This window comes from Melozone crissalis, unplaced genomic scaffold (assembly GCF_028551555.1).
Source record: "Melozone crissalis strain CALT ecotype California unplaced genomic scaffold, PUWL_Pcris_2 ptg000027l_1, whole genome shotgun sequence".
Lineage (NCBI taxonomy): Eukaryota > Metazoa > Chordata > Aves > Passeriformes > Passerellidae > Melozone > Melozone crissalis.
In genome coordinates, this window is record NW_026535805.1 from 50,900,283 (window position 1) to 50,917,055 (window position 16,773).

General features: G+C 47.2%; 1 protein-coding gene across 1 annotated transcript; it reads left to right on the plus strand.

The window, feature by feature from the left end:
• The first annotated feature begins 1,611 nt into the window (after positions 1-1,611).
• DDO (D-aspartate oxidase) lies at positions 1,612-11,554 on the plus strand. The gene is given in 6 exon segments (XM_054280532.1): positions 1,612-1,724; positions 1,726-1,867; positions 1,869-1,926; positions 6,634-6,742; positions 7,559-7,735; positions 10,266-11,554. Coding segments are annotated over 6 exon segments (1,167 nt in total). The 3' UTR covers positions 10,834-11,554.
• The last annotated feature ends 5,219 nt before the right edge of the window (positions 11,555-16,773 follow it).

Below are 16,773 nucleotides of genomic sequence, written 5' to 3' on the forward strand. Positions count from 1 at the left end.
TCCTAAATGGTTGGGCTATCTCTCAGTAAATATTTTCACAAAGCTTTTCAATAGGAATATCATCACTGCTGGGTTCTTCCTCATGGAGAGAGAATTCCCCCAGAAATAAGTAAATAACACGGGACAACAGCAAAATGAGGCACAGCTGAAACTCCTTGCTGAAATAGTAACTTGCCATGGACACTGATGCTTGACTTGAACTGGTTGAAGAAGTGGCAGATAAATGGTGCATGCCATTCACAAGATCTAAAATAGGTCAGTACTGCTGTGTTCAGAGAGGTCATTTCTGTCCATTGTTATGGCTCTGTTCAGGATAGCACACAAAGCAAAGGGAATGCTAAGATAAAAGGAAACACTTCTTAAGCACTGCTCGAGCTGGGTAGGTGGTGTGCTGGGATGCCACTGCCAGTGATGGTTCAGAAAGAGCTCCAAGTACAATCAGAGCTGTGTTTGTTCTGGGCCAGAAGACTGGCAGTCTCTCCCCAAACAGACAAATCATGACTTGCACTTTACCAAACACAATGTCTTTGTTCACCTTTGCAAAGTACTTTAGCCCATAGAAGATTCTTTTCAATAATATTATTATTAGATTAGGTATCCCAAACCAGCTTGAATTTCCTGCATCTTATTCTCAGGAAAAAACACACTGAGAATTCCATGAAACATGACTTGCACAAACATCTGTCACAGAATGTTTTGATCCAAATCATTCAAATTTGGCAACATTCTAAGCAATAAGCAGTGGAATCTCAGGAGGAGAAGCAGCAGGCAGTTTTTATCTTAGCTGGAACCAAAACCTCTGTTTATATTTGTAGATTTCCATATGTGAAAATCCTTTCCAAACCTATTGTAGATACCCTGAAATGACTTAGACCAGCGTTCATTTTACAATACAGCAGGCCCACCAAAAATTTAACTTCTAAACAAGCAAACGTCTGTTCCTCTGCTGCCTTCCCTTAGTCCCCTATTTTCAGAATACTCAGAAAAATCAAGCCATACTATAATTTGGGAGAATTGTGCCTAGTTCCTGTCACTGTTGAAGGGAAAATCCTTTTAAAATTATGTATCTCAGAGATCAGTGAAGTGTAGTGTATCATGGCTTTAGTTTTCAGAGCACAGCTAGACTGGGAGGCAAGAACAATCCACAATGTGTGGTGCACGCTGTTGCTGTTCATACAGGCACACTTTGGATGGCTGCTGGCCTGAATTCAAATGGCTACAGAGAAAAGGCACCTGCTTGGAAGATTCTTTGCAAACGCTGTTCGACAGGGCTGGAGGGGAGTGGTCGGCAAACATCGTCCTGCTGAGAGCGTTCAGGGACGAATGCTCAGGCTGTCAAATATTAGCCAAAATATCCTGCCAACAGCTAGTACCCGGAGTAATAAACCGGGGTGTACGGCATGCAATTTCATCCTAGAGCTCCTGCAGAGAGGTTTGTTTTTGACAAACTCATGTTTTTGTGCTGAAAACAGCCCTGCCTGGCTGCGCTCATTGGGGATTTGCGGTCTGGCAGGAGCCCGCTCGTTCCGCACCGACCTGTGGTGGCTGGAGTTCCCCTCCTGGCCGCTCAGCGCCTTGGCAATCCTCAGGCAGCTCCAAAGCACTCAGAACATGACTGCCTGTGAGGGACGGCAAAGGACAATGTACCCCGGGCAGCACAGCGGGTCCCGTTGGGCCTCCTCAGGAGGGAATATCAGGGGGGAAAGTCCTGGCAGGCGGCAGAGAGCCCTGGCAGAGGCCGCCGGGCGCTCCGGGAGCGCTGCCAGCGCCGGAGGCGGCCCGAGCCTGGGCCTGGGCACAAACAGCTCCTTCATCCAGCGGGGCGGGAGCCGGGCCCCGGAGCGCCCCGGGACAGGGTGCGGCGGCCCCCGCGCTGCCCGGGACGCCGGCTCTTCCAGGCGGGACCGGGGGCCTCCTCCTCACCAGGTATCGCCTGCTCTCCCCGCTTGGGTTGTTTCCAGACCGTATTTCTAGGTGAAGAAGTAAATGTCGGATGCCGGAGCCCTTTTGCAGCCGAGGGCCGGGAAACGCCCGCAGTGGCTGCGTGGGGAATTCCCGCGGGCAGATCCCATCTCCCGGAGCCGGGCAGGGAGGGCTCGGCCCACACACCGGGGCGGGAGGGGTGAACCGCAGGGCTTAGCTGGGGGGGAAGGCCCGAGATCGCAGCTGCTCCCTGTGCCCTTCTTCCCCGGCCTGAGCGGCGACATGCCAGCCCTGGGGAGCGAGGATCGGAGAGAGCATTGATTTCCTCTCCCGTTTAGGAGGAAAGCATGTGAAGGTGCTCTGGGTGAAGGCAGCTCTTGCAGGTGGCTGATGGAGGGGTACCCCTACCATCCCTTCGGAGGTGTGTCCCATGCTTGCAAACTATCCATCTGAAGGAGCAGCTGAGGCCTCCCGGGGTCCCCTGTGACAGTGGCTCTCTGTGATCACCTGCGAGTCCTGCTTTCTGGCAGCAGTACTGTGTGTGCCAAAGGGCTGAGGGGATCCCGAGGAGCCTCTGGAATCCTTTGTTTGCTGAGGAAAGATCATCCTCGCCTTTCTCCTGCAGCACTTCCTAAATGCATATTTCACAGGGCAGCCCAAAGAGCAGAAAGGGGACCTGGCCAGAGTCAAAAGGCCAAAATCAGGAGCTCTTCCACAGCAAACACCCGAGAATAAATCAGTCTTTGCCCAGAAAAACCCCTCTCTGGGGTCATGTGAAGGGAAGTAACACCAAGGGTGCTTGTAAACTGGGGAAATGATAAAATAAAAGTGATCAACCAAAAAAAAGAAAGGAAAAAGTGTTCCATGGCATGCACTGACAAAGACAGTGGGTACAGCTGCCCTGGTGGATGAGGAGCCTCTCCAGAAGCTCAGAAAAGCTTTAGCCTTTGCTCCCCAGTACCAGAGGCTTCACACTATTCAAAACAGTTTCAGCACTTACTTATGATGAGAGTCAGTTAAAAAAAACCCACACAAACTAAGCCCTTCAAATATAACAGGTTTTGGTTTTCTTTAGTTATTTCCTGTTCTAACTTTTCTGGTCAATAGTTCAGCTGGGCTTTTTCCACTGTTTATTTGGGTGTGTAAATATGCTTATTTTGGTAGGCCAGCCAGATTGCGACACAAGCTTAGAGCGTCCAGCCTGCTGTGACCGTGGGCTGCAGCTGCAGCTGGCAGTGGATGTGCACGTTCCTCTGTGTGTGTGTGTGTGTGTGTGTGTGTGTGTGTGTGTTTGTGTGTATGTGCTGGGGAACAGTGTATTTATCCATACTGGCCATGTTACCCCCTGCCAGAATGATGTTAGAGCTGAAAGTTAGTGGCACTTAGTGGTGACATACAGCTATTTGAGGCAAGAAAGAATAAAGACCCCCTTGTGTCACATGAGGCTGACATTGTCTCCTCAGCTATGGGAGTTGGGAGTGAAGTCACATCAAAAAGTACCTCAGTATTTTTAAAACTAATTCATTCTGGCCTGGGAGAGGCAGGAGGGTCACAGGGACATGAAACCCACATCAGGCAACTGGTGTCCTCCTTGCTGGGGAGTACAGCTCCAGGTAACTCTCTCTGGCTTCTATCCTGTTCTTTGTACACTGTGAAGGGACAGAGAGCTGAACAATACCAGTCACCATTCACGTCCCTCCCCAAGAGCTACTGCAACTGATCTGCCTTTTTAAATGCTGATTTTTGCAAAACACTCAGGCCTGTCTGAGGGGATGAGAAGTGTCAGCCCTGCTGGGACTAAGCTGGGCTGCCACATCAGCTAAAAATAGTTTCTCCTTCTCTGCCCTCTACCTAGCAAGATGCAGGCCATGCTGCCAGGGCAGAGCCATAGGTGGGCCTTGCACTCAAAGCAGGATCAGTAGCTCTGCAAAGCCTGAGCTGTGCTTGCTCATACAAGCTGTGTGTAGCCTCTGCTTTGCGCCCAGTTAGTTTTTGGCATGAAGGCTTGTTGTGCTCCTGGACTGCAGCAGTAGGTGCAGGAAAAGTGGTGCATTGGACAGCTGCTTGTCATGGTCTTCTGAGCTGCTCTCACTGGCTCCAGCACTGTCACCACCTTCCTGCCCTTGCTGGATTTTGCAGCACAGGGATCAGTTGATATCAAACTGGCTCATCTGCAAAAATCCCATCTGAAACTGGGTAGACTTGTGAAACCTGAATCTCCACCAAGCCACAGCTCCCCTTTCTTCCCCAGGGAGGTCAGTCAGGAAATTCAATCTCCATCATGGTCCAAGGGCTTCAGCAAAGGAGAGTTGTGAGGGACAACTGAAAGCACATCTCTGGCAGGTGGATAATGTACCCGTTGTATATGTTCCAGGGCAGCTGAAAAAGCAGGGCTGTGCTTGTCCATGGACTGCTGGGAGGCTCACTGGGCACTCTGAGAGCCACATGCCATTTCCACAGTTCTGACTGAGAAGGTTTGTTCACAAAGATGTATTTAGATACCTTTCTCAGAACCAGTTTGCCTCAGTAATTACTCAGAATTATTCCTCAGAATTATTACCCAGCCCTCCAATTTCTCGTTGCTTACATTCTTCCTTACTTTCCCTTTTCCCTTCCCACAGCATTTTTCCAAACTGGGTTTCTGGGTGTCAGCCATGCAGGCCAGCAGTTCTGCTCCAGGGTCCATTTTCCCCCCTGTACTGTGTCCTCTTCCTCTGCTGTGCAGGCACTTCAGTAGTTAGCTTGTAAAAGAAGATGTGATAATTAACAGAAAGAAACTTAAGCATTGCCCAGAGAGGAAGGAGACGGGTTGTAACAACCCTTGGCTGTGAGGCAGAAGGAATGCAATGACAGGCAACAGTTCCTGCTGCTCTTTCCCTTCTTGCATAGCAGAGACATCAAATTTTAAGTAGTAAAACCTCAGGGGTAAGTGAGAAGCTGTGTGAACAGTTATGAACAAGGATCTCATAAATAAATTGACCTATCATAACTCCAGGTCTGTCTTGCCTAAATTTACATCAAAGATGCCAAAAGCCACAGGAAGATGGTAAATTAGCCTGTCATTGTAAAGTGCAGGCACTGGTTTCCAGTAGAAGTTCTCAAAGAGCAATTAGTGAGGCTGGATTTCTAGTCACTGATAAGCAAGCCCCATAGAAGAAACCAGAACCATCAGGGCACACAACTGAAGGTCTGTCTCGCTCAGCATCCTCTCCAAGAGTGAATATTGTAGCTATTCCAGGAAAAAAATTAGTCATAGGCAGAAGGGATCCTCCCCCGACATCCTTGGTCAGATCTGGGCAGTAACCTATTGAAGGGGTGCCTGACCCAGCAGGAGCACCCCTACTCACCTGTTCAAAGCTGCTAAAGGATTTATCACCTCTGAGGTTGCCCAGTCTCTCTCTCCTGGGCCCATTTAGTCCTGGCTTTGGGGAGTTTGCAGGATGCATGGAGCTGCATGGTTCAGTTCTGCTTGGTGCCTTCACCAGTGTGAGACCTGAGCTGGCCATGGCCAGGAACACAGGCTGGCACTTCACTGGGATGGGCAACCAGGTGACTGTCTACCAAGAGCTGTGTGCCACTCCTCAGGACAGGTGCCAGCTCCAAGACTTGCCCAGGACAGGGGAAATCAGAGACACTGCACTTCCTGGAGAAGCAATCAGCAGGTGAGGAGTGGAGTGGAGCCCAGGACATAAAGCAAATTATAAAGTAATGCAGAGAGAGGCAGAAATACAGGCCCTTGGAGCAGCAGGACTGGCTGGCACCTGGGGGTTGCCATGTGCTGCTGAGAGAGCATGGCAGCCTTGGATGCCCACAAATCTGTCCAAGGTGGTGAGTCATGCTGGCAGGTACAAGGACCAAGAATGGATTGGAGACCACCAGTGTGATTTGCTTCTGCTGCCCAGGCAGTGATAGCCCTCACTGCTGGAGATCCCAATGTTCAAGTAACCTTTTGGCCTAACAAGCTTAAAAAAAGCCAGTTTCTCCAGAGCTCTGTGCCTTTTGCACCTGACACAATAGAAAACTTGATGAGTGCCTTACCCCCTCAGATTTTATTGAGGAAACCTTCCTCAAACCAGCCCAAGCCCTAGTGGTGGACATGCAGATCTGCTGAGGATGAGGTAGTGGCTGCTTAAAGACTTTTCAAAACTTTTTTGTCGTATCAAAAGCTGATTTTTTTGAACCTAACCACAGTCCTGGTTGTGTGCATCAGTTAATTAGTTGTTGGGGAGGGATTATGTTACATCTCATGTGGGTATTTCATAGCCTGATACTCGCCCTGGATGATAGTGATGTGTGATATGTTGTTTCCAAATGCAGGTAGGAACCTCTCTCCTCTCTCTGCATCCTGGAGATGGCCTCACCCAAGGTTGCAGTGGTGGGTGCAGGAGTCATCGGCCTGTCCACAGCACTGTGCATCACAGAGACTTGTCCCAGCTGCTCTGTGACAGTCCTTTCAGACCAGTTCAGCCCCAACACAACGAGTGATGTGGCAGCTGGGATGCTCATCCCTCATATCTACCCAGGTTCGTTCAATTCAGGGCGGCACTGCCCATGGCACCTCATGCAGCCCTGTGCAGCGGTGCATAGAGGCTCAGAAAAAAAGGTGCCCTCACCTGTGTTCCATGTCTGTCCCATATCCTTGACACTCATTTGAATGCTTCTCTTCTTTGCATTATTCCTCTCTGCACATTTGGATTTGTTCACATGCAGACACACCAATCCACAGGCAGAAGCAGTGGTTCCAAGAGACCTTCACTTACCTTTTTGCCATCAGCAACTCAGCCGAGGCATCAGAGGCTGGCATTCACCTGGTCTCTGGGTAAGAACAGCCCCTAGGGCAGCCTTTGGTACATTTGTGCTGTGTTCTGGAGCAGGTTTTCTTTGCTGGATTCAGGGGTATTCCCTTCAAGGAATAGCTTTTATGTCTGTATTTCCAAGAAACTGCATTGTAGCTGCTCACATACGCTGTATTTTCAGGCAAAATTCAGGAACAGGTGTGCACAGAAAATCCACTCAAGTGTGACCAGCACCAAATCTCTTTTAATAACCATTGTTTTCTATACTGTCACCCACTAGTTATTTGCAGCAGTTATTTGATCTGGAGGGATCATCTCCAGACAGAAGGGACTGCAGGATCCTCCATCTTCAGCAACTGAGTACAGGGATTCTGCTGGGGGATGTGTGTGTTGGGGGTGTTTTATGCTGCCTATTATGTAGTGAGAAATTTGCCTCTTAGGAGTGTTGAAACTGAGCACTCTGTAGCTTTATAGATACCCAAGGAATGGTGAACAGGTGTGCAAGTGGCCCCACCAGGTCCTGCCAGGTGTCTGCAGTTGTGGTGGGGACTCTGTATGAGGGCACTCTGTACGTACACCATCACTGGAAGGGCTCTCTGCAGTTTATTTACCCTGATGTGCCACCCTCACACTCAACTGTGCTGACCTTCTGCCTGTTTGCCCAGACAGGTATTGCAGGAGCAAGCAGCAATTTTTCCCCATTGCTGCTAGCCTTGCAGAGCTGCACTGGGGGGGGGAAAGAGGTTCTGAGCTCCTGCATTTGTTTTAAGATTGCCACGACACATAACATAGTAGAGCAATAACAGTGAAGTTGTCCAGATTTTTCTCTGTCTTTTTAGTTGGCAGATCTTTAAAAGCCCTCCCAAAGAAGAGTTACCTTTCTGGTCAGATATTGTGCTGGGATTTCGACCAATGTCCGAAGCAGAACTCCAGAAGTTCCCGCAGCACCGATTTGGTCAGGCCTTTACAACCCTGAAATGTGACTGCCCACCTTACCTGCTGTGGCTGGAGAAAAGGTAGGGTTTGCTGCAGGCTGGGCATGCAGGGGGAAACCCTGGCAGAGGGACTGGAGACAAGACAGGGTTTCCTTGAGAGCCTTAGATTTGAACAAAACTGGGAAAAGGCTGTTTCTCATTGCAGGAAATGCAACAAGCTCTTGCTTGGGGAGAAGCACGGCAAATAAATACAGAACTTTTCTGAAATGTGGAAGGCCCTATTTGTGCAATGTCCACTTTCTCCCAGTGTGTCTGTACAATGGGGCTTGGAGTGTGAGCGACCCTGGGCATTGGGCAAACGTAGCCACAGGGGCTATGCTTGGCCAGCCAGACCTTGAAGGTACATCAGGAGCCTGCCATGTCCTGAGAAAACATTTGGCTGCTCCACATTTGCCAAACTTCCCAAATAGTGTCCCTCTGTTTTTGAAGATACATCCAGTGCCTGTGAGAATAAGCACATCTAGGAAGGTGTCTTATTGTGAAGACTTTCCTCTTATGAAGTAACTGGACCAATTAATCTCAAATTTGTTCAACAATTGGAGTAATTTCTTAATCCATTTAGCTGAAAAAAATCCCAAAATGTTAAGCAGCATCATCTTGTAACACATTTCTTGAAAATGTTTGCCTGCATAAGATGAGTGATGTGCTCACTCTGAGGAGTCGTGGCTTCAGAGCTCATGCCTGGATTGACATCAAAGTCAGAAAATCTGCCGATTTCCAAATTTTTAAGTTTCCCCCCAAATACCTCAATTTTGGAGAACCATGTGAGAGACAGGATGCAGATCTAAAAGGGCTTTGACACCCTGGGACATACTGGGGTAAGTATTTAATCCAAATAAGTACCTCTAAAGTGAGCAAATGGCTATATCCACTTGAGAGAAAGAGACAGGCTGCAAGCTGATTTGGGGTTAAGTAAAGAGATGTGTACTGACACCAAGGTACAAATTGCCAGCTCAGCTGGTTACTTGGATGCCTTTCATCACACTGCAAAATGTGAAAAAGCATTTCTTGTTGTAGCAGCCAAGCGGGCTGGGAGTTCTCCTGTGGCACCAGTGCCATGTGAGGTCTGTGCCATCTACTCAGTACACATGATCTGTCATGTTTCATTGTCTAACTGAAGCAAATTTCTGCTGCAGGACAGCTAAGTTGTACAACCCATTTAGTATCTGCCATGTGATTTCTGCTCCCTCCTTATTCCTGCTGTAGTCTTCTTATTTCTCAAAGGATGTAGTCTAATGAGATGATCAAGCTCCTTTTTTTTCTCTTCTCCCTGGTGATGAGAAGTGAGAGAATATTAAACATGTAACTAATTCTCAAACCCCTAGTGACCTGAGCAGTATTTATAGACCATTCTCCTGGCAATCCATAAGGAAAATTTTTGTTGTGCCCACCTTGCTTGGCCAAAAATAGACTTCAGGAATTTTTTCCTGCTTCCTTGCCTGAATTCAGGAGTTTTCAGGAGGTTTTTTCATTGGTGTATTTTTTATGGCGTGGTGACAGAGTCCCAGTTACAACTCTTAGGAACTCTTCCTGCAAGTTGCCCAGCTATAGCTGCTGCGTGCGAGCTCCCCTGTTCTTCATAGACAGCTTCAGTGCCCTGCTCCATCAGGCCCCAGAGCATCAACTATGGCCTGGATTCTTGGCTCACTCACTGCTTTGTGGGAAACCACTGCCTTCATAGTAGAGTTGATGACTTTGCCAGATGCTAGAATGTTGCAGAGGATGGGATTTTCCATTTAGTGCATCACAGACCTGTCTCCTGACTTGCTTATGCTAAAACCCCCAGCAAAAACCCCCTGCAATGGGATCCAGCTGACAGCATGCAGGGACTCCAATTCATACCAGTGATTTTCCACAGGGAAGGGCTTCAAAATTCAGGCAAGTTCAGGGGAGGATTTGGCATGAAATTGAGCTCAAAAATGAATTTCAAGAAGAGGTGACTACTTTCACTGAAGAGCAGACGTGTATGTATAGTGCTCTGAGCTGTCCTGAGTGACTGCTGGCTGCTGCTCCAGAAGGTTCTGGCCACCCTGGGGGTCCTGTGCCACATCTGCCCAGCCTTAGTGTGGATATTAGGGCTTGGCACATGGCATTAGATGGGTATGTAGCTCAGGAGGTGAGTTGGGAATGAGTGTGGCAGCATATAACAGGCACATTGAAAGGAGTGTAGGACAATAGCTCTGCCACTAGCATGAGCAAGTTGGTAAATAAATCTGTTGTTTCCCAGCTTGCTTGGGCTGTTAAATCTTGATACTGCTATAGAAATGAATCAGACCACAAAGACCTGACTGCCTAGGGTCTGATGCCAGACCCTTCTCTAAAATTGCTCAACTTGCTGTACTTTTTCCAGCCCCACCAGGCTAGATACCTCTGATCAAATCAGATAAATCACAAACAGAACCTCCATGGCATTTTCTTTGCTTTTTGTCCTATCTATTGTTTGGTTTTGATCAGTATGTAAAAGGCAAAGGCGATCTATCTCATTTACCTAATGTTCATCATAATTGCATGTGGGTTTCTTTTCTGCCTCACTTCTGGAGTCTTTTTGCAGGTTGAAAGCAGCTGGCACCCAGATGTTCACCAGGAAAGTGGCAGACTTGTGGGAGCTGCACAGAGAATATGACATCGTTGTCAACTGCACAGGCATGGGAGCCCACCAGCTGGTGGGGGACGAGCAGCTCTTCCCTGTCAGGGGACAAGTACTCAAAGTTCACGCTCCTTGGGTGACACAGTTCATCCGGGATGGAGATGGCTTAACTTACATCTACCCAGGGATACACAGGGTGACCCTGGGGGGAACCAGGGAAAAGGGGAGCTGGAGTCTATCTCCTGATGCTGGCACTACTAGAGACATCTTTGACAGATGCTGCTCCCTTGAGCCCTCACTGCAGGGAGCTCAGGATATCGAGGTGAAGGTGGGCCTGAGGCCATCCAGGCAGTGTGTGAGACTGCAGAGAGAGGTTTTGAGCCAAGGAGGAATTAAGCTCCCAGTGGTCCACAACTATGGACATGGGGCAGGTGGCTTTTCAGTGCACAGGGGCACAGCCAAAGAGGCTGCTCTCCTGGTGGAAGAGTGCATTTCTGCTCTGCAAGCCTCCTCATCAAGGGCTAAGCTTTGAATCCCAGAGGCTCCTTTTCCATTTACAGCTAGTGCTGAATCTCCTAGCAGCAGCTTGGACTTTAGGTCCATTACTGTATAGAAGGGAACTAAGTCAACATCTTGTTCCAGTGCAGATACTCAGTGGTATCTGTAACCACCTTGGAAAGGCATGATGTGTTGATCCAAGTATTAGCGCAGCTGATCATCTCCTCCATCTGCCCTGGACATTTATCTTAGTCTCATGTGAAGAAGACAAGATACATAAATACTCTTCACATAACAGGGATCAGATTGCTGCAATATAATACAAATAACATCAATTTAGCATTTCTGCACCTGCATCTAAAGGGTGTCAGATGCAGTAGGCTCAGATTCAGTAAAAATAGTAAAAAAAGGTCTCCTCTTGTACCAAATTTAATCTAGAATTGCCCTTGCTTCTGCTGCCTTGCTGACAAATTTTATCATTGTCTATAGGATTTAAAAGGAAAAGAAAACCCCATGCAGTGCTGCATTGCAGTGCTGCATTACAGCGCTCCAGGTCAGCTCTTATAGAAAGCAGTGTTAGGTCACTGTCACACACAGTCACCAGGCAAGTGTGATTTTAAGAGCAGGTCTGTAATACCCATCGCTGTATTTGCTCATATTGCACCTCAGGGAGCTTAAAGTTTCTGCTGATATTGGCCCACATGAGCTACAGTTTTGTGTGTCTTTTCTCATGCTAGTTTGCAAATCTGTTTTTTCCCTTCCTAAGAGCAAAACCAAGGCCCTCTTGGTTTTGCTCTTAGACACCAGTGATTTCCCCCCAGCCCCTCCCCTCCTCCCCCACACAACATTGATATGGCCTTTGTTCTACTGAAGAGGATTTTTCAGAGTGGGCTGGGGAATGCAGCATCCCTTTTCTACTTCACAACAACACTGTCTGATTTCCTTGCAACAGCTGATAGGAATAAATTGGAGACAAACCAACAAGGATTCTAACACCGTCATCGGTTTTGTAGAAGAGCCATTTAAGACTGGATAAACACTCTAAAGAAAAATGTGTCTGTAACTGGACAGGAGCGAGCTCCTCTGCTGTAAGAAAGCTGAGTCCTCTGCTCACTCCATGGCAGAGGCTGTGCTGGGCTTTACACTCTCCTCAGCAATTCAAACCCTTTGATGTGTCTGAAGATAATCACTCCCCAAAACTGGATCTTATCATCAAACTACAGGTCTGACTCTTAGTGAATAAATGACTCATTAAATCTTTAATGGCTCACTTGAGAGTGTTATCATCCATTTTTGTCTAGCTTTTTTGTTCCATAAAATTACAAAACCATTCAAAATCCTTCAATAATTCCAATGATTAAAATTAATGGATAAATAAAGTTCTAATAATGGAGCAAAGGTCACTTCTGTAGTGTTTCCTTTCATAAGCAAGGGATTTTCTTTCATTTGGGATGGCCTGACAGGGCCAAGAAAGGCCACATTCAGCTACCAACTCCTGCTGTTCTCAGGGGGGATGAGGACAGTTATCATTTCCAAGGGACAGCTGTCAGAAGAAACATCACTAAATTAAATTATGGGTCAATAAGCGCCGGGGACCAGCCTAAGCCAGCCCTGCCTTCAGCAGGACTGAAGAAGAATGAAAAAGAGAATCCTCGTTTTCTCAGCTCTGAAAGCTAATTTTGCACTCCCCCCTTTGTCCCCCCCCATTTGTCCTTTCCAGTGGTATGAGAGGGCAGAGCTGCTGCTTTTGGCAGCAGTGTTGGCGTAGGGCTTGTCAAACTGCAGCTTTGTCCTCAGCTAACACAGAACATAAAAATACATGGAAAAAGAATATAAGAATGGACTCTTTTTCTTAATCTTTATTTTAAGCTTTATAATAGCAACAGTGTAACTTATCCTGGAGCAAGAAATGCTACTAATGCTAATAGGGTGATTATAGCCCCATAAGAAAGCAAAGCTGTGCTTGTGCACTTCTCTGCAGGGTGATGGGATTTCTTCTAATCTACTTCTAAAAATTATCTGTTTGATGCAGTGTCAAAACCAGGTTTGGCTGCAAAGCTTATCCATCTGGTGTCCTAGCTTTGCTCATAGCCAGCAGGGAGGACAGCCACTTCTGGTCTAGGGTCTTCCTCATCTGAGGGGTAGCTCAGTGTTTCAGATGATTTATCTTCCACAAAGTTGTTGACTTGCTTCTAAAACCATTTATGGTGCTTCTATACTCCCCAACATCCTGTGGAAACAGGTTCTGTAAAGGGAGAAACTTCTTTGTCCAGGAGCAGAGCTTGTTGCCTTCATCTTTGTCTTGAACCTAAAAACATCATTTGATGCCCCTTTCTTGCATGTTATGAGAGGTAGTGACTCCATGTCCCATTTGAGTTTATAGAGCTCCACCATACTCTCTCTCAGACTCTTCTTTCCCACCTTGAAGAATCTTGGTTTACATAATTGCCTCACTTTCACAAGCCCTGATCCTCATGGGAAAATCTGTTGGAGAAGACAGCACAGTGAAGCATAAGCAATCCAGAAGGTTCCTTCTCCAAGTGATAGAGCAGCCAACAAGGAGAGGTCCTATGCTGGACCCTGTTCTTGTCAACAAGGAGGGGCTGGTGTCCCAAGTGAAGATATTTCTCAGGGGTCAGTACTGGGGCTGGTGCTGTTAAAAATCTTTGTCAGTGTCACAGACAGTGGGAGTGAGTGCACCCTCAGCAAGTTTGCCAATGACACCAGGCTGTGTGGTGCAGTGGACACACTGGAGGGAAGGGATGTCATCCAGAGGGACCTTGGCAGGCTTGAGAGGTGGGACTGTCTTGAACTGTCTTGCACTTGTCCTTGTTGAACCTTGTCATGTTCAACAAGGCCAAGTGCAAGGTCCTGTGTCTGGACTGGGGCAATCCCAAACACAAATACAGGCTGTGTGGTGAATGGACTGAGAGCAGCCCTGAGGAAAAGGACCTGGGGGTGTTGGTTGAGGAGAAGCTCAACATGACAATTTGTGCTCAACAACATGGCAATTTGTGCTCAAAGCCCAGGAAGCCAACTGTATCCTTGTCTACATGGAAGCAGAGTGACCAGCAGGTTGAGGAGGTTGATTCTGCCCCTCTGCTCCGCTCTTGTGAGACCCCACCTCAAGTGCTGCATCCAGCCCTGGGGACCCCAACATAAGAAGAATATGCACCTGCTGGAGGGAGTCCAGAGGAAATAATGAAGATGATCAGAGGGCTGGAGAACTTCTCCTATGTATGTAGGCTGAGAGAGCTGGGATTGTTCAGCCTGGAGAGGAAACAGCTCTGGAGAGCCCTTACAGCACCTCCCAGTACCTCAAGGGGGCTTACAAGAGAGTTGGAGAGAGACTTTTTGGAAGGGCATGTAGTAACAGGAATGGCTTTAAAATGAAAGAGGGTGGATTTAGATTAGCAAAAAATTCTTCACTGTGGGGGTGGTGAGGCCCTGGCACAGGTTGTCTAGAGATGTGTATGCCTTATACCTGGAAGCATCCAAGGCCAAATTAAATGGGGCTTTAAGCAACCTGGTCTAGTAGAAGGTGCACTTGCCCATGGCAAGGGATGGAACTAGATGATCTTTAATGTCCCTTCCAAACCAAACCATTCCATAACTCTGTAACCCCTCTTCACTTCATAATATATTAAAATGCTTTCTAGTAATTAGTAAGCATTTAAGTGGCAACCAGATACCTGTCCTGAGTAGTACTAAGTGTTTCAGAGGCTGTGGCTGGGTAGTGAGGCAGTCTTCCTCCCAGATCAGCCAGGTGTTTTTCTCTGCTGTTGGCTATACTGATTTTCAACTGCTGTTGCTTTGTGCAAACTCATGAGATGGCTTTTGCAACTCATTTAGGCAGGTTGCATTTTACTGCCTTGAACAAACTGGTACCACCAGCAGATCAGTTATTTGCCTGACTGATGGGTCTGTGGATGAACACTGGCCCTACGTGATCCCTCTAGGATGCAATTGGCAGCTTCTCTCCGCTGTGAAGAATGGATGATTTATCCTTACCTTGTCTCTCTATCCTGTATGCAGTTGCTGACTCATGAGAGGATCTTCCCCCTTACCCTGTGCCAGATTAGCTTCTTAATGGGTCCTTGGTGACAGATGTTGTTAAAGGCTTTCCAGCAGCTGAGCAGATCACAGCGAGTGGATTGCTCTCATCTGCAGCTTCACAGTTTCCTCTGAAGCTGTCAGAGGGTGGTGGAGCACAGCTTCATAGGCTCTCACTGCAAAGCTCTGCCAATTCTCCCCTCTTAGTCTGTCTCTCCTTGTAACTATTCTGTTACTATGGCTTTTGCTGTTTGCCTGCCACAGGTGTCAGATTTAATGGCTTACATTTCTCTAGATCCCTTTCAGCACTTAAAAGAAAACAGCATAAATTGCCATCCTTTTTCTTTGGCTGTTTTAAGTAAAAGCTTATACGCTGGCTCTTATAGTGCAATAATTTCCATTCGCATTCCTTAAAAACCCACAAGCAAGTAACATCTGCTTTCCATGAATTTGCTACTATCCGTTGAATTTGTTTGTTCTAAAGCCTCATCTAATGACCCTTCAATCTGAGGCAGCTTCCCTGCATTATCCCTTTAACAAATGGTTCTGCTATGGGAATTTCACTAATCTTCTCTGTGCTGAACACAGACACAAATAATCTGTTTAGCTGTTGTGTTAGGATGTGTTTCCTCTCAAACTCCTTTGCCACCTTGATCATCTGCTGACTGCACACTCTGGTCACCTGCAGAACCCTCCAGCAGGCTCCCTGCTCCTGCTGGGATAGAGGAGGCTCCTGCTGGGATAGAGGAGGCTTTTTGTCTCAAAATATTTTTTTAGTCTTCCTTTCTGTTTCTGCTTTTAATTTGACAGAGTTCATGTCCTTTTCCTATTTTGGAGGGGATCTATTTTGGTTCTTTCCCATGTAATTTTTATCATGCTATTACAATGACCCAGTAGTTATCTTCCTTCTGGAATATGTCTGATGTTTCTGACTTGTAATTATAATGATGTCAAAATGGCACCTTTAAACAAATGTAGTCATGATTCTCTGCTCCTCTCTTCCTCTTCACTTCTCCAGTTTCTAGCTTGAAATTCTTTTTAAAATCTTACTCATTCTCACAGAGGTTTTCTCCCTGGTTAGAGTCATGCCACAAAAAGATTGGGCATTCTATTCAGAAATCTCATCTTTTTGTTCCAAAAGCTTTCAATTTGCCAAGAATATGCCCTAATATTTTGGGAGTAACTGAACATCCTTCTGTTATGCTTCCCTGGGCATGGAAAATTTAAATAATCTAAAATATATCCTAGATCCATAATGATGCTGCCCTGTGCCAGCTGTGCACCTGCCCACAAAGGGGAGTCACACTATTTCAGAGCCTTCAGGCCAGCTCACTGCTGCTGACTGCTTTCAGGCAGTTGAAGTTTGTTGAGACTAGTCCTGGCTGGCTTCAGCTGCCCAGCCCCAGGTGTCGGTCTCCAGCAATATCTCATCAGCCATCCCTGAGTTTCTGCTCCTCACCCAAGACTCATGCCAGGAGCTGAAGCAAAGCTGCAGCCTCTGTTGCCTCTCCAGCTCCAGCTGAAGCTGAGCCAGCAGCTGAGGAATTTTCAAAACTCTGTTTTGATCTTAAATCTGTCTGTGCTGCCGCATCAGCTCTGTAGATTTCATCTGGAATCACAGAACAAGTGTCAGAGAAACACTCACACGTGGGAGAGGATTAAGAGTGGAAGGTTCATTAAACCTCCCTGACTTCCTCATGGTGATGAAAGGTGTCCTGAAAGAAAGACTTCGGTGTCACCTGGGCAAAGCATTTTATCCCTCTGCTGTTCCTTAGGCCTGTGCGTGTCTGGACATAAGTTATCCAAACTGTGCTTGAGTATTTCCTTCTTATCCACACTTTCTGATCTACACTGAAGAGGCACCCCTGGCAGATGGCAACCGATCTGGCACACTCACATGGAACTTCAAAGGTGTAATTGT